Raw genomic sequence first — 21,432 nt, 5'->3', positions numbered from 1 at the left:
ACTACACAGCTGATTCAAACAGCCAACTCATCATCGAGCTTTGATTATTTAAACCAGCTGTATAGTTCAAGGACAAAAACCAAAACATGCAGCCAGGGGGGGCCCCAGGACCGAGTTTGGGAAACCCTGCGTAGGCAACCCTGTTCCTGGAATGCCATAGGTACTGCAGGATTTTGTTCCAACTAGGCACTACGCCTGACCAACTAACCTAATTGATTAGTTCAATGATTGCCCAAATTCAACATACCTGATCTTCCAGCTCGGTTAAATCAAAGACATGATCCAGGACCAGGGTTGCCTACTCCTGGGCTACTTAATAAATTGTTAGGCCAGACAAAATTGATTCACTGTTTAATGGATTTTCCCCCCAGAAAAGTGGGGCAAGCGAGCAAAAAATAAAATAAACTGGTGGATAAGAAATAACAGTACTTTATCACATTGTCCTACTAGGCGTAATAGTCTGAGAGGCCTAATCATATTTGTATGAACATTTTGTTAACGCCTATAGGCTATAGAGATGCATTCAGGTAAGGAATTAATTATACAAAAACATATTTAATTTGATTACAATTGTCAAGCATTCTTGATTGACATTACCCGATACATCACATTAAATTACGAGATTGGATTGCACTTTTATTTTCCAGGAATAAAGAAACCGTCACAAGCTTCTCTTCCCTTTGTGTTTCATTTCTCATGGTTATAACAACATTGTAACATCTGCATTCTTTCGCATGGAATAACTCTTGAAGCGCACATTAGGCCTAGAACCTGCACAAGCACCTAGGACAAAGAAAGAGGGCCAATCTTTCAGGTCAGCCAAATAAAAAAAAAGACATACATCCAGCTATAGAGTATAGCCTATCATCATCAAAATTAAAATGTTGTTTAACATGCACAATTAGAACTCAAACACAATTAGAGCGAGCTTAACTAATTTCGAGCCCAGTAATTTTGCTCACCGCATCCTCCTTTGATTGTCTCGTCTGGCTGCCACGAAAAGCTCCCACCTTGGAGACAGTCGATAACATCATTGTGGAGCTGCTGATCTGCACGAAGTGTGTGCGTGCAACTGGCGATGTACTTTGCTGGACATGCTAACTGTTCTCGGCCCGGCATCATCACTTCAAACGCATTCCTTTTTGGGGTTATCGGTTTGTCTACTTCTACTGGTAGTACCGGTAAAATGTAAGTTATGAATCGCAAATCACCATACAGCTGACACACTTCGATTTCATCAATCATTTTGACTTCACTTTGGTTGTCACAAATACGACCAGCTTGCACTGCGTCTTTGCTGATGAATGTCCTGATCTCTGGCCAGTCAATTGGTTCAATGACATTGTTGTTTCGTCTATTAATCGTTTCTAAAAGATCAGAAAATTCTGCATTAACCGAATGTTTGTTTTATAATGAGGGACGTTGCACGTTTAACCTGGACACAAATTGTATTTATTTGGCTAAGTGGGTTTCACTGTCCAATCCTAGGCTCGAACATGATCTGAGCGCGTGATGTTGCTGTTTGGTGTCTTGTATGGAGGACCAAGATGGCCAAAATCAAAAATACATAAATAAATTCATCTATTTTGGCCGTCTTGGACCTCCATAGTGAAGGTCTTAATTGAAAGGAAAAAACAAAAACCTGCAGACACTTGGCCCTCTGTGGAATGAGTTTGACACCAGCTATCAACCTCAGATCAAGAGCGAATGCATACATTTTCATACTTTTTCAAACTATTGGGCTTAATTTTTCAAACTATTGGGCTTAACTGGGCTTAATTTGTTACTTTACTCCTACATTTCAATACATTTCTCTGTGAATTGTGTTTGAGTTCAAACTGTGTAATTTATTTGATATTTAGTTAGTTTTATCCATTATCCCAGCTCTCTGAGGCTTCCCAGGGGTGAGAATGTCAGACTAGACTGGGCTCTGACAAAGACAAAAATATCAGTAGACTACAGTAGAAAAATGTTAATCTAAAGTTTGAGGTGTTTGAATCCAGAATGGGCATACCCAGACCCAGAGTCATATAGACTCTGGGCGTACCCATCACCAGAGTCACTGAATGGAATGATGAGACGCTTGTGTTTCCACTCTAACTATGGGATTTGTTGTCCACAGAGCAGAACGGCGGACTGTCAAGCTCTTGCGGTCCCCCCTCTTCCACTTCCTGAAGGGCCGCCCTCAGGTGGTGAGGGTAGGCAAAAACACATCCGCCATGGTTACCTTCAACATGGGGGCCCCTCAGGGGTGAGTGCTTAGTCCTCTCCTGTACTCCCTGTTCACCCTTGACTGCGTGGCTGTGAACGACTCCAACACCATCATTAAGTTTGCCGACGACACAACGATGAGACAGCCTATTGGGAGGGGGTCAGAGTGTCATGTCTGCTCCCGCTCTTCCCTTCCCCTGGCGCTTGAGGGCGCCAGATTACCCTGCATCACACGCTCCTGCCATCATCACTCACACCTGCCCTCCCTCGTCACTCGCTTCAGCGTTATTGGACTCACTTATCACATGTTAATTTCCTCACCTATATTAGTCTGTTCCCTTGATCTGTTCCCTGCTGCTGCATTGATTGTTTCTTGTCTTAGTTTAAGTTTGGGTTAGGGTTAGGGTTAGGGCAGAATGCAGCAGCCAACATACGAAGCATCGGGGAGTACTGGCGTTCCGGTTGGAATGGTGGCAGCGGCTCTGGGTCGCCATCGATGGAACCGGGGATGCCTAGCCAGCTCATCGGGCTTCCACGCCCTAGCTGGTTCGAGAGGTTTCCTTGCCCCGGTTGGCTCGGAGGGTGTCCATCCCACGTCGGGCCTCAGCCGGATTGTCAGTTTTTGTGCGCCCAACCGGTCCAGGAGTGTTTTGTTTGTGACGTCGGGGTGGATTCCGCCGCCGATGGAACCGGGGATACCTCAGCCAGCCCGTCGGGCTTTCACGCCCTGGCTGTCTCGAGAGGTTTCGTTGCCTCGGTTGGCTCGGCAGGTTTCCATCCCACGTCACGCTCCACTGGATCTTCGGGCTTCCTCAGCGGGATCGACAGGCGTCTTGCCTCGGCCGGCTCACCAGGCTCTCACGCTCCTGCCGGTTCATCTTGTTTTCACGCCCCAACCGGTTTGCCCAGCATCCATGTCTCGGCCGGTACTGTCTCGTCTGCTCCCGCTCTTCCCTTCCCCTGGCGCTTGAGGGCACCAGATTACCCTGCATCACACCTGCCCTCCCTCGTCACTCGCACCTGCCCTCCCTCGTCACTCGCTTCAGCGTTATTGCACTCACCTGGACTCACTTATCACATGTTCATTTCCTCCCCTATATTTGTCTGTTCCCTTGCTCTGTTCCCTGCTGCTGCATTGATTGTTTCTTGTCTTAGTTTAAGTTTGCTGACGCTGTGCCTGTCTCGTTATATGTCCGTCATCTATTAAATGTTACTCCACGTACCTGCTTTGTCTCTCCAGCGTCATTCCGCGTGACACAGAGACCTGGCAGTGTGGTGCTACGACAACAACCTCTCCCTCAACGTCAGGAAAACAAAGGAGCTGAGCATGCACCCATTTACACCGACAGGGCTGTAGTGGAGTGAATCGACAGCTTCAAGTTCCTCTGTGTCCACATCACTAAGGACCTATCATGGTCCAAATACACCAACACAGTTGTTAAGAGAACACGTCTTCCCTCTCAGGAGGCTCAAAAAAGGTTTGGCATGGGCCTCAGATCCTCAAAGTTATACAGCTGCACCAACGAGAGCATCTTGACTGGCTGCATCACCTCTTGGTATGGCAACTGCTTGGCATCTGCCCGTAAGGCACTACAGAGCGTTTTGCGTATGGCCCAGTACATCACTGGTGCAGAGCTCCCTGCCATCCAGGACCTCTATACCAGGCGGTGTCAGAGGAAGGCCCAGCCACCCAAGTCATAGCGGTACCGGAGTGGTACCAGAGCGCCAAGTCTGGGACCAAAAGACTCCTGGACAGCTTCTACCCCCAAGCCATAAGACCGCTTAACAGTTAATCAAGTGGCTACCCAGACTATTTGCATTGACCCCTTTAATTTTGAACTCTCTTACACTGGCTTTGTGCACACTCACTAGACTCTACCCACTCACACATACACACACATACACACACGCATATTGATGCCACACACACACTCACACATAGACAGACTTTCACACTCTTCGCATACGCTGCTGCTACTCTGTTTATTATATATCATGATTACCTAGTCACTTTTACCCCTAACCTACATCTACATATTTCCTCAATTACTTCAACTACCTCGTACACCTGCACATTTACTCAGTATGGGTAACTCTGCATTGTTGGGAAAGGGCTCGTAAGTCAGCATTTCACGGTAAGGTCTACTATACCTGTTGTATTCGGCACATTGTGACAAATAACATGCAATTTGATTTAGACCCTCTTGAATATCAACAGGGACAACTCCGGTATAAAATGTTTTTTCTCAAAGTTGGCAGGATGTCACGTGCATCACACTTAGATCAGTTCACTCGTAACAACCTAAGCATTACCAAACTTCTATTATATAAAATAAACCTCACATATCAACAGATGGATGAAAATGGCAAAGTGATGGAAAATCGGATAGAAATGAAAGCTCTGGTGAGCCTGAATGACAGCCGAGGGACCAGGAATGATGTAGCCACAGGGAAAGAGTCTGCCTTGAACCTCGCTCTGGTATCTAGTGCAATGGCAGGAATCTGAGTGGTAGGTAAGGGAGGAGTCGACAGCAGGGAGTGATTATTACCCCATAGTATGCACAGTAGGCCAGAGGGAGGAGGAGGTGTCAGTGGATGGAGTAGGCAGGTGGTTGTTTGTTAAGGCAAAGTGGGATGAGTTTCAGGAGCTGAGTGAGCAGGTGATGGGTGGATATGAGAGGGGATGTGGATAGTATGAATAACTGGGTGAGAACAGCGTTAGTGGGGGCAGCTACTGATGCTATACGTAAGAGTTCAGGGAGGAGGAGGAAAGCAGTCCCATGGTGGACGGAGGAGTGTGGGGCAGCGGGGAGGAGTAGGTACAGGGCATTTAGAGTACTGAAAAGTACACATCTGATCACATTCCAACATCTGATTCAGTATAAGCAGGCCCAGGCCCTGGTGAGGAGAACTATCCGTCAGGCAATGAGGTCATGTTGGCGTCAGGTTCTGTGACACCATTGGAAGGGCAACACTTATGGGGGATTATTAAGAGGATGAGTGGGGTCACAAGGAAGTGGGATTATCCAGTGTTGACGAGTGGGAAGGATGTGGCAGTAACAGATAAGGAGAAGGCAGAGATGATGGTCAAAGCATTTGTCCAAATGCATAGCTCTGAAAAATGGTCATAGGAGGGGGAGAGGGTGAATGAGAGAGGAGCACCCTGGAGTGCTGTATAGAAGAGAGGATGTAAATGATGCGTTGAATGCACCATTTGCCATGGAAGAGATGAAAAGGGCAATAGGTAAGGCTGGGTTAACTTCATGTGGGAAAGATGAGGTGTGCTATGTTATGCTGGACCATCTTAGTGATGAGGCACTGGATAAGGTATTGGTGTACAACAGAGTGTGGGAGGAGGAGAAACTACCAGACAGCTGGAAGGAGGCAGTAGTGGTACCAATCCGGAAGCCAGGGAAGGATCCAACTAGGCCAACAAGCTATCGGCCAGTAACTTTAACATCACATGTATGTAAGATTATGGAACGTACATTATGATTACAGAGAGGCTAACTTACTTCCTGGAGAGCAGGGGGCTAGTATCATCAGAGTGGGTTCAGGAAGGGGAGTGTAACTATGGACCCAGTGCTCTGCTTAGAAGCAGAGGTCAGGAAGGCTCAGGTGAACAAGGAGACTGTTGTAGCTGTCTTTGATGTGGAGAAGGCATATGATATGTTAATCAAGCTTGAAATTATGGGGGTAGGAGGAAGAATGTACAACTGGATAAAGTATTTCCTGTTGGAAGATCTATCCAGGTGAGGGTGGGGAAGTCTCTATCAGGCAGCTACCTGGTGGATAACGGTACACCACAGGGGAGAGTGATTAGTCCTCTGTTGTTCTCAATCATGATCAATGATTTTTACTCTCAGGGACGGACGGATATTGGGAGGTTGTTATTTGCAGATGATGGGGCCTTATGGGAGAGGGGAAGAAATGTGCCATACATAGGAAGGTACAGGAAGCAATTGATGAGGTAGAGCGGTGGGGATTCAGGTTCTCTGTAGATAAAACTCAGTGTTCTTTTCCAGAAGGAAGGTGGGAGATGAGGTATGCTTGAGGTTATATGGGAGAAACTTGGAGAGGATGGGGAGCTTCAGGTTCCTTGGGGTATACTTTGACACTAGACTGACCTGGGCAGAACACATTGAGAGAGTGGTGGGAAAGTGTAAGAAGGTGCTAAATGTGATGCGCTGTCTGACGGGGAAGGAGAGTGGGGCTGGACGTTCCTCATTGAGGACCATGTATGTTGCATTGATCCGATCTGTAATAGACTATGGCAGTATACCGTATGGTTTGGCAGCCCAGACCTCATTGTCATACAGGGGCAAGGACTCAGAATATATAAGGGCACAAGGCGAGACTCAAATGCAGACACAGGAGGTAGAGCGCCGATATTTATTATAACAAAGGGAGTAGGCAAAGGTAGGTCAGGGACAGGTGAGAGTTCATAAACCAGGTCAGAGTCCAAACAGTACCAGACGATAGGTTGTTTCGAGGTCAGGCCAGGCAGAGGTCAGAAACCAAATCTGAGTCCAAAAACAGTACAAGGGGATAGGCAGGCTGATAGTCAGAACATGCAGATTGGTCAGGCAGGTGGGTTCGGAGTCAGGACAGGGTCGACACCAGGAGGACTGGAAACAAACAGAGACTGGGAAAAATAGGAACAAGGAAAACCACTGGCAGACTTGGCAAAACAAGACAAACTGGCACAGAGCGACAGGAAACACAGAGACATATACACTGGCACAGAGAGACAGGAAACACAGGGATATATACACCGGGGATAATAAGCGACACCTGGAGGCGGTGAAGACAATCACGAGGACAGGTGAACCAGATCAGGGTGTGACAGAATATGTAGTGGGGCGTTTCGAACGTCCCTCGTGGCTGCACTACAGGTGGAGATGGGGGATATGCCTTTGCAGATTAGGAGACAACAGCTGGCAATTAATTATTGGGTATACCTACAGGAACATGGGATGTCTCATCCTGCGAAAGTGATTTTACAGGCATGCTGGGATGATGAGTAAGGACAGAAAACAAGCTTTGGGTGGGTGGGTAATACCCAAGCAAAGGAGATGGATTAAACTCCCTTCCATACAGTCCCAACAGTAACTATTCCTGTAAATCCACCATGGCTACTCCCGCCTCCAGTATTTGATCTAGAAGTGTTATAGAGACTGCAGAAAGATAGGGAGGGTGTTGATCCATCTGATTTGTTTAAGAGACATCTGGATACTGTGTATCAGTATTTTGTGGCCATTACACAGATGGTTCAAAAGATCAAAGGACAGGACATACTGGGTCATTATTTGTAGTGCAGGAATGTGCGGCGGAGCTGATGGCCATACTGTTGGCCTTGCAGTGGGTGGAGGAAGTCAAGCCAGACAGAGTAGTTATTTGCTCTGATTCATGTGCAGTGTTGATGAGTCTCCAGTCCTTTAGCTCACATAGCAGACACAACCTGCTTTGAGGTGCTACAAATCCATGGCAGGATTAGACAGATGGGTAAACAGATGGGTCCCGGCCCATGTGGGTTAGACGGGAACGAGGCAGTTGATGTACTTTTTAAACAAGCACTTAGTAGTGGAGATGTTGTTGTAGTTTCAATGAGCAATGCAGAGGCAAGAAGCCTGATATGGACAGTGATGGTGCAGAGATGGCAGGAGCAGTGGAATAGAGATACTAAGAGCAGGCATTTATTTGAAGTACAGAGGAAAGTTGGGGAGGACGGCAGGAAGGGACAGAAGAGAGGAGGCTATTTTTACAAGAAGGTGGGACAAGCTGGTTGAATAAGACTTTAAATGTGATAGGAAAGCATCCAACAGGAAAGTGTGATTAATGTCAGGAAATAGAGACCGTGAAGCATGTATTGCTACAGTGTGGGCAGTATCAGAGGGAAAAAGATAGGCTGAGATCTAGTATGAGAGAGAAGAGGATACAATAAATTAGTTTCGAGTATATTGAATAGAACTTCATTTAGATATAGTCTCATATGTTGTTTTTCTTTTTTAAGAGCAATTGGGCTGGCAGGTAGGATTTGGTTTGGGGGACCGGGTGGCGCAGCGATTTTAGACACTGTATCACAGTGCTAGAGGCGTCACTACTGACCTGGCTTCAATCCCGGGCTGTATCACAACCGGCCATGATCGGGAGTCCCATAGGGCTGTGCACAATTGGCCCAGTGTTGTCTGGCCAGCGTAGCATGTCATTGTAAATAAGAATTTGTTCTTAACTGACTTGCCTAGTTAAATAAAAAATTGTTTATCCATGTCTCTAGTCCGACACTCCAGTACAGTAGGTGGCGGTAATGCACCATAACTTTGGTGACAGGCGGGCTTGGCATTGAACGAACATAGGAAGTGAATTTCAGAGTGAGATTGCAATTTGACGTTCAGACGTGTCCACAAATAATCAGGTAGTGTAGCCTAATACAAACTTGATTTAACCGCAACAGAAATACACCATAATCACTGCTGGATGATTCGTTGTAACCTGATTAAAGGCTTGCGTATTGTAAATTTACAGTAGCAAGCGACAGAGGATTTACTCACTCAACGTTAGCTAACCGGCTTACTAGTTAGCTGTTAGCCAGGGGTGTATTCATTACGGAAACCGTTTACTGTTTAAGAACCAAACAGAAAATGGAACGAAACGGAGAGGGACCTAAACTCTCGTTTGCATTCACAAAGCGTTTTGTTAATAGACGAAACGTTTGCAACAGAATCGGCGTAATGATTACACCCCAGTGCATAGCGGTAGCTGGATAACTAGCTACCGGCTGCTACCATTTTCTACTATTAATATGACGTTATATAAGTTAAAAGTATGGTTTCGAATTAACACTAGCGTTACGAATTTTCTATTCGCGGCAATCTATATAGCAAAATCTGGAGTTTATCCTAGCTAGCTAGTATCTTAATATTTTATTGAACCAACCCATTCGCTCCCACTGGCTAACCTAGCTAGATGGCTAGTAGCCAGCAGATCCGACCCGCTTTATTACAATTGCACTAGGGTCAGACAGACTTTCTATTTAGGTTGAAGGCCACAGCATGCTCCCCATCCGAAACAGTTTGTGGATATATTATGATTACATTTTGTGACCCGTGGACCTTTTGTAGGCCAAAATAAAAAAATATATATATACTGAACAAAAAATATAAATGTAACATGCAACAATTTCAAAGATTTTACTGAGTTACAGTTCATAAAGAAATCAGTCAATTTAAATACATTTATTAGGCCCTAACCTATGGTTTTCACATGACTGGGAATACAGATATGGATATGTTGATCACAGATACCTTTAAAAAAAAAAGTTTTTTAAAAAGGATCAGAAAACCAGTCAGTATCAGGTGTGACCACCATTTGCCTGATGCAGCGTGACACATCTCCTTCACATAGAGTTGATCAGGGTGTTGATTGTGGCCTGTGGGATGTTGTCCCACTCCTCTTCAATGACTGTGAGAAGTTGCTGGATGGGTGACGTCTGGTTAGTATGGAGGCCATGGAAGAACTGGGACATTTTCAGCTTCCAGGAATTGTGTACAGATCCTTGCGGCATGGGGCTGTGCATTATCATGCTGAAACATGAGGTGATAGCGGCGGATGAATGGCATGACGATGGGCCTCGGGATCTCATCACAGTATCTCTGTGCATTCAAATTGCCATCGATAAAATGCAATTGTGTTCGTTGTCCGTAGCTTATGCCAGCCCATTCCATAACCCCACTGGCACCATGGGGCACTCTGTTCAAAACGTTGACATCAGCAAACCGCTCTCCCACACAACGCCATACATGTGGTCTGCGGTTGTGAGGCCAGTTGGACATACTGCCAAATTTTCTAAAATGATGTTGGAGGTGGCTTATGGTAGAGAAATGAACATTCAATTCTCTAGCAACAGCTCTGGTGGACATTCCTGCGGTCAGCATGCCAATTGCACGCTCCCTGAACTTGAGTCATCTGTGGCATTGTGTTGTTTTAGTGTCCCCAGCACAAGGTGCACCTGTGTAATGATCATGCTGTTTAATCAGCTTCTTGATATGCCACACCTATCAGGTGGATGGATTATCTTGGCAAAGGAGAAATGCTCACTAACAGGGATGTGCACAACATTTGAGAGAAATAAGCTTTTTGTTTGTATAGACAATTTCTGGAATATTTTATTTCAGCTCATGAAACATGGGACCAAAAATATGTTTATATTTTTGTTCAGTGTATATAAACTCAGCAAAAAAAAGAAACGTCCTCTCACTGTCAACTGTGTTTATTTTCAGCAAACTGAACGTGTAAATATTTGTATGAACATAACAAGATTCAACAACTGAGACATAAACTGAGCAAGTGCCACAGACATGTGACTAACAGAAATGGAATAATGTGTCCCTGAACAAAGGGGGGGTCAAAATCAAAAGTAACAGTCAGTATCTGGTGTGGCCACCAGCTGCATTAAGTACTGCAGTGCATCTCCTCATGGACTGCACCAGATTTGCCAGTTCTTGCTGTGAGATGTTACACCACTCTTCCACCAAGCCACCTGCAAGTTCCCGGACATTTCTGGGAGGAATGGCCCTAGCCCTCACCCTCCGATCCAACATGTCCCAGACGTGCTCAATGGGATTGAGATCCGGGCTCTTCGCTGGCCATGGCAGAACACTGACATTCCTGTCTTGCAGGAAATCACGCACAGAACGATCAGTATGGCTGGTGGCGTTGTCATGCTGGAGGGTCATGTCAGGATGAGCCTGCAGGAAGGGTACCACATGAAGGAGGAGGATGTCTTCCCTGTAACGCACAGCATTGAGATTACCTGCAATGACAACAAGCTCAGTCCGATGATGCTGTGACACACCGCCCCAGACCATGATGGACCCTCCAAATCGATCCCGCTCCAGAGTACAGGCCTCGGTGTAATGGTCATTCCTTCGACGATAAACGCGAATCCGACCATCACCGCTGGTGAGACAAAACCGTGACTCGTCAGTGAAGAGCACTTTTTGCCAGTCCTGTCTGGTCCAGCGACGGTGGGTTTGTACCCATAGGCAACGTTGTTGCCGGTGATGTCTGGTAAGGACCTGCCTTACAACAGGCCTACAAGCCCTCAGTTCAGCCTCTCTCAGCCTATTGCGGACAGTCTGAGCACTGATGGAGGGATTGTGCGTTCCTGGTGTAACTCAGGCTGTTGTTGTTGCCATCCTGTACCTGTCCCGCAGGTGTGATGTTCGGATGTACAGATCCTGTTCAGGTGTTGTTACACATGGTCTGCCACTGCGAGGACGATCAGCTGTCCGTCCTGTCTCCCTGTAGCGCGGTCTTAGGTGTCTCACAGTACGGACATTGCAATTTATTGCCCTGGTCACATCTGCAGTCCTCATGCCTCCTTGCAGCATGCCTAAGGCACATTCACGCAGATGAGCAGGGACCCTGGGCATCTTTCTTTTGGTGTTTTTCAGAGTCAGTAGAAAGGCTTTTTTTAGTGTCATAAGTTTTCATAACTGTGACCTTAATTGCCTACCGTCTGTTAGTGTCTTAATGACCATTCCACAGGTGCATGTTCATTAATTGTTTATGGTTCATTGAACAAGCATGGGAAACGGGATTTAAACCCTTTACAATGAAGATCTGTGAAGTTATATGGATTTTTACGAATTATCTTTGAAAGACAGGGTCCTGAAAAGGGGACGTTTCTTTTTTTACTGAGTGTGTGTGTATATATATATATTTTTTTTTTTTTATTATATATATATATATTTTTTTTTTTTTGTATTTTTGGGAACTCAGTCTGGGTCTCAATTTTTGAGAGTTAAAATTATAGAATACACAAGGTGCAATTTAGAAATTTTGTTACTCAATACCAATGTCAGCAAAACATTTTTTATTGTTAAGTTAGTCTAGCGGCCAGCAATCTAAACTTGTAGTAAGCATGATTGAATTATAGACTGGGGTGGGGCCCATTGATAGTTCGTTATATTAAAATCGGCAAACATTTTCGTCAACCCTTTTGCAAAATGTGTAGAATTGCCGGAAATTCGCTGAAAAACTTCACGTTTTTCTCTCTACCCCGTGGCAAAATGAGTAGAGTTGCATGAAATTAGTTAGAAAAATGCTAAATCTTGTCTCCGCCCCATTGCAAAATGTGTACAATTGCAGGAAAGTTGTGTTATCAGATTTAGCATGTTCCACCATTTGCAGAATGCATACAGGCATTGGAAAGGGGAATCTGGACACAATGTGGACATGGTACACATTTAAATGTAGCTGACGCATGACGTGTTCGGAATTTCATGATCACAACTCACATGATTAGAATCAAAAGCTGCATGAACTGTCAAGTGTAGACATGGCCTTAGATACCGCGGAGCTGGTGCGAGATATGGTTCGGAAAACGTACCTCCTAATTGTCCCATTTTCACAACTGTTACACCGAGAAGATTGAACGACTGCTCGTCTTTCCGTAAAACTGTCCTTTTCGTCCTCATGCTAGGTAGCAGAAGCCACAGCAGCCATGGAATGGCAATGTCAGCCAATCCGCTCCTTCGTTGTTAAACGTGATGTAGCTGTCTAGCTAGTTTTGATTGCTTTATCATGCAATGTATTTAGTTAAAGTTACAGCTAGGAAGGGTTCTCAGAACTTCTCACCTGATGACTTGAGACATAATGTTAGTGTGGAAATGTAACCATACATCTAGAAACATTTCTTGGAGATAATAATATGCATTTTGTTTATATCTACAGATTCTCAACAGTGAGTATTGTGTTGAAGAGGCAGCTGCAAGCGTCCAGATTGTTGTTCACCATGGTGGACTCTCAGTACTTCCTCCCCAATGACATTGGGATCTCTGCGCTGGACTGTACTGAAGCCTTTCGCCTGCTGTCCCCTAGAGAAAAGCTCTATGCGCACTACCTCTCCCGGTCTGCCTGGTACGGAGGACTGGCTGTGCTGCTGCAGACCTCGCCTGAGTCTGCCTCCATCTTCGTTCTCTTACAGAGGCTGTTCCGCAAGCAGCCAGCAGCACAGCTGGAGAGCATGGCCACTGCAGCTGGACTTAGTCCTGAAGAGTACCAGGTCAAGTAATGCACCTGCCTACAGAGCCTTGAGAGAAAAACTGAGTCAAACAATGTATACACCATAGAATTCGAATTTGTGTATACACACACACAAAGTGATGGTAGAGGCTTAGAGTTCTATCAGAATATAGGCTTCAGAGTACAAAGTACACAGTGTGTTGAATATGTTACACATCCACTCCACCTGCTCAGACTCCCAGCCACTCAGCCTGTTGTAATAAACATGTCTTCTGTAACTCAGCCTGACTAGATAATAATAGCTATTTTTCTTCCGTATTTACAGGCCTTTCTTGTTTATGCTGCTGGTCTCTATGCCAACATGGGAAACTACAAGTCATTTGGAGACACCAAGTTCATTCCCAACCTCCCCCAGGTAGATCATCCTCACTTTTATAACTGAATGTATTATAAAAAAAGCCTTGACATAATCACGGCGGTGGCCTTTAATAACCACTCATTGCGGTATAGGAGAAGCTGAAGGCCCTTGTGTGGCAGAGCCAGGCATTCCAGGACAGCCCCAGTGAGATGGAGGCCCTGTGGGACAGCTGCTCCACCCTCCTCTTCTCCCTGGAGGACCAACAGAAACAGCTGGGCTTGGGGGACAAGGTGAGAGACTCCATGATGCCAAGCTCTCATCTCACCTCGCCTTATGTGGTGATGGGTTCCCTTATTGCCAGCCTTAGTTGTCTGAATAAATCCTATATACTGTAGCCTAGGTGTTGATAATGATGTTGCTTTATTCCTTGTTCTCAGGGAGTCACCACATACTTCTCAGGGAACTGTTGCTTGGAGGATGCAGAGTTGGCCCAGAAATTCCTGGATTCAAAGGTGTGTATTCAAGTTTGTCTTATGTCTGTGTTATTAGTATTGTAGGATTTAGGCGGCAGGTAGCCTAGCGGTTTAGAACGTTGGGCTAGTAACAGAAAGGTCTCTGGTTCGAATCCCCAATCCGACTAGGTGAATAATCTGTAGATGGGCCCTTGACCAAGGCACTTCACCCTAATTGCTCCTGTAAGTCACTCTGGATGAGAGCGTCTGCTAAATGACTAAAATGTACATTTATATAAGTGTCTCCCTTACAGAACCTGAGTGCCTACAACACACGACTGTTCAAGAACAAATCAGAAGGGAAGGCCAGCTATGAGGTGCGCCTGGCGTCAGCTGTGCAGAAGGGTGAGAGTGCCATGTCCTTTTTAAAAAGCTATGCTAATTGAGGAAACACTGGTTATTTTTCTGTTAATTTCAGTAATGCATTCTCTTTTCTTAAATCCCCTGTATCTGTCATTGCTGTAGACTGTGCAGTGGAGGGGGAGGGGGAGACCAGGTGTGGCAGATATGACTTTGAGGACTGTGTCTTCACGGTGTCCAGGGGAGACTATGCTTACCTTATGAAGAAAGTGAGTGAAAATCTGGAGAAAGCAAAGGTGAGTTCAAAGACAATATTCTAATTCAAATGTACAGTTCATTTGGAAAGTATTCAGACCCCTTGACTTTTTCCACATTTTGTTACGTTACAGCCTTATTCTAAAATGGATCATATTGTTTTCCCCCCCCTCAATCTACACACTACCCCATAATGACAAAGCAAAAACAGGTTTTTAGACATTCTTGCAAAAAAATACAAATAAATGTATATAAGCATTCAGACCCTTTACTCAGTACTTTGTTGAAGCACCTTTAGCAGCGATTACAGCCTCGAGTCTTCTTGGGTATGACGCTACAAGCTTGGCACACCTGTATTTGGGGAGTTTCTCCCATTCTTCTCTGCAGATCCTCTCAAGCTCTGTCAGGTTGGATGTGGAGTGTCGCTGCACAGCTATTTTCAGGTCTCTCCAGGCTCTGGCTGGGCCACTCAAGGACATTGAGACTTGTCCCGAAGCCACTCCTGCGTTGTCTTTGCTGTGTGCTTAGGGTCGTTGTCCTAGTGGAAGGTGAACCTTCATCCCAGTCTGAGGTCCTGAGCGATCTGGAACAGATTTTCATCAAGGATCTCTCTGTACTTTGCTCTGTTCATCTGTCCCTCGATCCTGACTAGCCTCCCAGTCCCTGCCGCTGAAAAACATCCCCACAGCATGATGCTGCAACCACCATGCTTCACCGTAGGGATGGTGCCAGGTTTCCTCCAGACGTGATGCTTGGCATTCAGGCCAAAGAGTTCAATCTTGGTTTCATCAGACCAGAGATTCTTGTTTCTCATGGTCTGAGAGTCCTTTAGGTGCCTTTTGGCAAACTCCAAGCGGGCTATCATGTGCCTTTTACTGAGGAGTGGCTTCTGTCTGGCCACTCTACCATAAAGGCCTGATTAATGGAGTGCTGCAGAGATGGTTGTCCTTCTGGAATGTTCTCCCATCTCTACAGATGAACTCTATAGCTCTGTCAAAGTGACCTTCGGGTTCTTGGTCACCTCCCTGACCAAGGCCCTTCTCCCTCGATTGCTCAGTTTGGCCGGGTGGCCAGCTCTAGGAAAAGTCTTGGTGGTTCCAAATTTCTTCCATTTTAAGAATGATGGAGACCGCTGTTCTTGGGGACCTTCAATGCTGCAGACATTTTTTTGTTACCCTTCCTCAGATCTGTGCCTCGACACAATCCTGTCTCAGAGCTCTACGGACAATTCCTTCGAGCTCATGGCTTGGTTTTTGCTCTGACATACACTGTCAACTGTGGGACCTTTTTATATAGACGGGTGTGTGCCTTTCCAAATCATGTCCAATCAATAACATTTACCACAGGTGGACTCCAATCAATTTGTAGAAACATCTCAAGGATGATCAATGGAAACAGGATGCACCTGAGCTCAATTTCGAGTCTCATAACAAGGGGTCTGAATACTTATGTAAATAAGGTAATTCTGTTTTTATTTTTAATACATTTGCAAAAGTTTCTAAAAACTTATTCTCGCTTTGTTATTATGGGTATTGTGTGTAGATTGATGAAAATAATCAATAAAAAATATATATATTTTAGAATAAGGTTGTAATGTAACAAAATGTGGACAAAGTCAAAGGGTCTGAATACTTTCCGAATGCACTGTTTTTTTGTCCCTTTATCAATTAAAAAGTGTTTCATAACTACTAGTGCATCTTAGGTCTCATGTCAACGTCTTCTCCTTGATGACAGGACCATGCTGCCAATGAGAACCAGAAGCGAATGCTGGAGGAATATGCACAGAGTTTCACCTTTGGGTCCATAGAGGCGCACAAGGAGGGCTCTCGTTTCTGGATCAAAGACAAGGGACCCATCGTTGAGAGGTGAGAGAGCACTGCCCTCCACGTTTGGCCTTCCACTCAGGATGAAATAGAAGTTGCAATCCCTTCATTTTCTGTTCTTCTTTTTCCCATTTCTCTCCTAGTTATATTGGCTTTATCGAGAGCTACAGGGATCCCTTTGGTTCCAGGGGAGAGTTTGAAGGTACAAATGAAGAGGCAAAGCATGTGTTATCAATATCACCCCTATTATCACGACATGTTTTGGAAGACTCCTTGGTGATCTTATTGGGGTTTGTCTTTGCTTCCCTCAGGCTTTGTGGCTGTGGTGAACAAGGCCATGAGTGAACGCTTTGCTAAGCTGGTGAGCTCAGCCGAGGTGCTGCTGCCAGAGCTGCCATGGCCAAAAGACTTTGAGAAGGACCGTTTCCTCCTGCCAGACTTCACCTCCCTGGACGTACTGACGTTCGCTGGCAGTGGCATCCCAGCTGGCATTAACATTCCCAACTGTGAGTGCCACTTCCAACGGACTCTTTATCTCTTTAATATTGACAGGACTGATCCACAGTTTCTTCTGGTCTTGGAAGGATCTCTTAATGACTTCAGCTAGACGTTAACTCTGTGTGTCTGATCTGTGTCCAGATGATGACATCAGACAGTCGGAGGGCTTTAAGAATGTCTCCCTGGGCAATGTGCTGGCTGTGGCCTATGCTACCCAGAAGGACAAGCTCACCTTCCTGGATGAGGAAGACAAGGTAATGACAAGCTCACCTTCCTGGATGAGGAAGGCTGGGTAAACAACAAGCTCACTATGATCTCCTCAGTACCATGTGTAGGGCCCTGTGATTTGGGCAATCATGTGTCATAGCAAGGTTTTATCCTGCATTTTTTTGCCTTATCCAGAAATTAGATTTAGACCAAAACTGAAAGCAATTGTCTTAGAATGGTTCTGGACTATCTGACATGAAAAAAGCGTGATAAATTTATCGAAAAGCATTAAATAAATGTTAAAATCCAGGTCATGTGGCATTATTGCACAAAACACAGGGCCCTATCAAAGATACAATTTATGTCTCAGTCGGATCTTTTTTAGTTCCTTCAATGGTCGCTCTCTGTCTTTCAGGATATGTACATTAAGTGGAAGGGACCCTCTTTCGAGGTGCAGGTTGGCCTCCATGAGCTGCTGGGCCATGGCAGTGGGAAGCTCTTTGTCCAGGTGAGCGAGAGCAAGTCCTCTTCATCCATGCTCATGTCATGCATGGTCAGTCTTTGCATCCATAGCCTAGTCTATGCATTTGGGTGCTTACATTTCTCCAGCTCAATCCCCCCCAGGCTGTTTACCATAAGTGGCCAGGTGACCGCTTTGCTGTTGATTGAACTGCAGATTGCTCCTTTAATATCTAAATGTCTGGTTTTCAGTTACAGCCATTGTGAATGATTAAGTGTATCATTATGTGCTGTCATGTGTACAGGATGAGAAGGGGACTTTCAACTTCGAGCAGGATAATGTTCGCAATCCTGAGACTGGAGAACAGGTGAGTCTATACAGTAGTTGTTTGGTATCATAAGTTTTCTTAATTCTTTGCTTTGGACTGATTCTGAGACAGCATAATTTATTGTCGGGGTAAAGTACATGACCAGAAAAATGTGGACACCTGCTCGTCAAACATCTCATTCCAGTATCATGGGCATTAATATGGAGTTGCCCCCCCCTCCCTACTATAACAGCCTCCACTCTTCTGGGAAGGTTTCCACTAGATGTTGGAACATTGCTACAGGGACTTGCTTCCATTCAGCCACAAGAGCATTAGTGAGGTCGGGCACTGATGTTGGGCGATTAGGCCTGGCTCGCAGTCGGCGTTCCAATTCATCCCGAAGGTTTTCGATGGGGTTGAGGTCAGGGCTTTGTGCAGGCCAGTCAAGTTCTTCCACATCGATCGCGACTAACCATTTCTGTATGGACCTCGCTTTGTGCACAGGGGCATTGTCTTGCTGAAACAGGAAAGGGCCTTCCCTCAACTGTTGCCACAAAGTTGGAAGCACAGAATCGTCTAGAATATCATTGAATGCTGTAGCATTGATTTCCCTTCACTGGAACTAAGGGGTCTAGCCCAAACCATGAAAAACAGCCCCAGACCATTATCCCTCCTCCACCAAACTTTACAGTTGGCACTATGCATTGGGGCAGGTAGCATTCTCCTGGCCTCCGCCAAACCCAGATGCGTTCATCGGATTGCCAGATGGTGAAGCGTGATTCATCACTCCAGAGAACGTGTTTCCACTGCTCCAGAGTCCAATGGTGGCGAGCTTTACACCACTCCAGCCAACGTTTGGGTGAAGCTCCCCATGCTTTTTCCAGGGCGGTTTGGAACTCGGTACTGAGTGTTGCAACTGAGGACCGGCGCTTTTATGCGCTTCAGCACTCGGCGGTCCCGTTATGTAAGCTTGTGTCGCAAACCACTTCGTGGCTGAGCCGTTGTTGCTCGCAGACGTTCCCACTTCACAATAACATCACTTACGGTTGACCGGGCAGCTCTAGCAGGGAAGAAATTTAACAAACTTACTTGTTGGAAATGTGGCATCCTATCACGGTGCCACGTTGAAAGTCACTGAGTTCTTCCGTAAGGCCATTCTACTGCCAATGTTTGTCTATGGAAATTGCATGGCTGTGTGCTCGATTTTATACACCTGCCAGCAAATAGCCGACTCCACTCATTTGAAGGGGTGTCCACATACTTTTGTATATATAGTATATCTATGATCTTGATTTAAGACTTGAAATTTCTGGTTTAAGTATTTTCTAAAGTATGGTTTATGTGCTTCAGATCACCACCTGGTACAAAGGCAATGAAACATGGGACAGCAAATTTTCCACCATTTCTTGCTCCTATGAAGAGTGCAGGGCCGAGTGTGTGGGGCTTTACCTCTGCCTCAACAAACACGTGCTGAGGTACCTCTACGCACGCGCACACATATACTCTGTTACTCACTGAAGCTACATGAATATATAAACAGTGATCTTATGTGGGTCAGGATGCTCTAACGAGGATGATGTCCCTGTGGGTTTGCAGTATCTTTGGCCATGAGGACGAGGATGCAGAGGAGGTGGTGTACATCAACTGGCTCAACATGGTGCGAGCTGGCCTGCTGGGCCTGGAGTTCTTTACCCCCGAGAGCAAGAGCTGGAGACAGGTCAGCTGAAGTTCAGTCCTTTGTATAGTACAGCCTATCATGCTGTCTTTCTTTCCCTAAAGCTCTTTTGAATTGCTTTCCCACCGACTGAGCGCTAGCCCCACGAGCCAGCATGATCTCGTGTGCTTACATGAATGGTTCGCTGCAGTGGTAATCAGTCTGGTAGTATGAGGCTATATGTGACCCCTTGTGTCTGTTTGACTGAACCTCCTGTTGTCTCTGTCTCAGGCCCACATGCAGGCTCGCTTTGTGATCCTACGGGTGCTCCTGGAGGCTGGCGAGGGGCTGGTGACCCTGAAGGAGAGCATAGGAAAGGATGGGCGCCCAGACGCCCTCATAACACTGGACCGCAGCAAGGTCCACACTGTGGGCAAAGCTGCCATCGAGAGGTTCCTATGCAAACTACAGGTACAGCCGTAGAAGCATAGAAAATGTCTTGGTCATGGCTGGGATTACAGGGGTAAATTACCAGCCATCAATATTCAATTTAAAATCTAATCAAGTCTCCTATTCGGCCCATTATAATCTATGTCCCTGCAGGTCATCAAGTCCACAGCTGATGTGGAGGGAGGCAGAGCTCTGTATGAGGGCTACTCAGCTGTGTCAGACACTGGTTCTCACAACTTCCTGCACCTGCGGGAGACTGTTCTCCTGCGCAAAGAGGCTCGCAAGATGTTTGTTCAGGCCAACACAAGGGTCAAAGGTCAGTCTTTTTCCCCCTGTCCTAATGCCAAGACACGTCTACATTTTAAATGGCCCTTCATATATCTTCCTACTAAGTGGTAAGACTTTTTTATCACCCGGCCTAAACCATTCTACTGGCACATACGCCATTGTTGTTCTAAGACTTGATGTATTGTGTGATGCAGGTGAAAGTGTGGAGCTGGTGGAATACGAGGGTAGTGCAGCCGGACTGATCCGCTCCTTCACAGAACGGTTTGCAGACGACGCCGAGGAGGTGGAGGCCCACCTGCTAGAGCTCAACAAGAGGGATGCCTCCTGCTGGTGCTGAGTGAACAGTGCAGATACACAGTCAAAGCACTGCTAAGACCCAGACATGCTACTGCCCTGCCCATGCCTGCTTCTGACTGAAACATGCCTGGTCTGTGTGGCCCTGCCATAAGAAAGGATCTTTCACTGTCAAATGCCTAAATCAGTCAAGGGTGGAATGCACATGTGGTTATGGCTGTGATTGGGAGACGAGAGACATTCACCCCCGAGGCACAGTTTCAAACTACGTTAAGCCTCTGTCATTATGCAGTTATTTCCCACTTCCAATATCAGGAAGGACAGGAACAGTGTAAACAATCTGGTGTTGAAAGGACCTAGTGGTAGGAGCTTGAAGTCAGTTTGAAACAAGGCCAGAGTATAAAAAAAGCTAAGTGACTATAAACGATTCACCATCAACTGTGTCAATCAAATCCCAAACACAGTCTTATTAAACTTTTGTTGCCACATTTCAATTGCTGTTTGTCTTGACAATGTTCTTTTTATAGAACTCCTTCCAAATAATATTAATCATATGATAAGCTTTTCGTCCCTTGTGTCCAGGGCACTTGAAGCCACCACTGTGACATGGTCAAAGGCAAGGCATTGTCAAAGGGTCCACAGTACTGTAAGTCTCTCTTGGTTAGGTTGTTGAGAAACAACCTAGACAAAAATAAATTTGATTAAAAAAACAAGACCTATGTCTGTTTTTTGTTATGAAAAATTATCTCAGATAACTTGCGTAATCAGCTGCATACTAAACTGGTAC

General features: G+C 45.7%; 1 protein-coding gene and 1 long non-coding RNA gene across 4 annotated transcripts; one reads left to right on the top strand and one right to left on the bottom strand.

Annotated features, from left to right (window-relative positions):
- Positions 1-334: 334 nt before the first annotated feature.
- Positions 335-1,051, bottom strand: LOC115204457 (uncharacterized). The gene is made up of 2 exons (XR_003880368.1): positions 963-1,051; positions 335-783 (listed from the first exon to the last, which is right to left on the bottom strand). It is a non-coding gene; the product is annotated as an uncharacterized LOC115204457 (long non-coding RNA).
- On the top strand, positions 976-21,355 carry dpp3 (dipeptidyl-peptidase 3). 3 transcript variants are annotated; one of them, XM_029770041.1, is made up of 19 exons: positions 976-1,188; positions 2,123-2,251; positions 12,949-13,279; positions 13,565-13,654; positions 13,750-13,887; positions 14,035-14,109; positions 14,364-14,454; positions 14,575-14,705; positions 16,399-16,529; positions 16,631-16,689; positions 16,799-16,993; positions 17,127-17,239; positions 17,608-17,700; positions 17,957-18,019; positions 19,310-19,434; positions 19,556-19,676; positions 19,905-20,084; positions 20,217-20,379; positions 20,546-21,355. In XM_029770041.1, exons 1-19 carry the CDS (start codon positions 1,079-1,081, stop codon positions 20,686-20,688), a joined length of 2,481 nt encoding a protein of 826 aa, XP_029625901.1. In that variant the 5' UTR covers positions 976-1,078; the 3' UTR covers positions 20,689-21,355. The 3 variants fall into 3 exon arrangements, with proteins under 3 accessions (XP_029625901.1, XP_029625902.1, XP_029625903.1); XM_029770042.1 differs by lacking the exon at positions 2,123-2,251 and having other exon boundaries at positions 978-1,188; XM_029770043.1 differs by lacking the exons at positions 976-1,188; positions 2,123-2,251 and adding an exon at positions 8,532-8,626.
- The last annotated feature ends 77 nt before the right edge of the window (positions 21,356-21,432 follow it).

Source organism: Salmo trutta, chromosome 12 (genome assembly GCF_901001165.1).
Source record: "Salmo trutta chromosome 12, fSalTru1.1, whole genome shotgun sequence".
In the NCBI taxonomy this organism is placed as follows: domain Eukaryota; kingdom Metazoa; phylum Chordata; class Actinopteri; order Salmoniformes; family Salmonidae; genus Salmo; species Salmo trutta.
Note: the sequence above shows the minus strand (reverse complement) of the source record. Positions and strands in the feature narration are given on the sequence as shown.

What these genes read in the sequence shown, in the direction of transcription:
- dpp3 (XM_029770041.1), top strand. Translation starts at nt 1,079, where the DNA reads ATGTACTTTGCTGGACATGCTAACTGTTCTCGGCCCGGCATCATCACT. An exon ending in ACTGGTAGTACCGGTAAAAT is followed by an intron (nt 1,189 to 2,122) that starts GTAAGTTATGAA and finishes TGTTGTCCACAG; the next exon opens with AGCAGAACGGCGGACTGTCA. An exon ending in TCCTGGATGAGGAAGACAAG is followed by an intron (nt 17,240 to 17,607) that starts GTAATGACAAGC and finishes TCTGTCTTTCAG; the next exon opens with GATATGTACATTAAGTGGAA.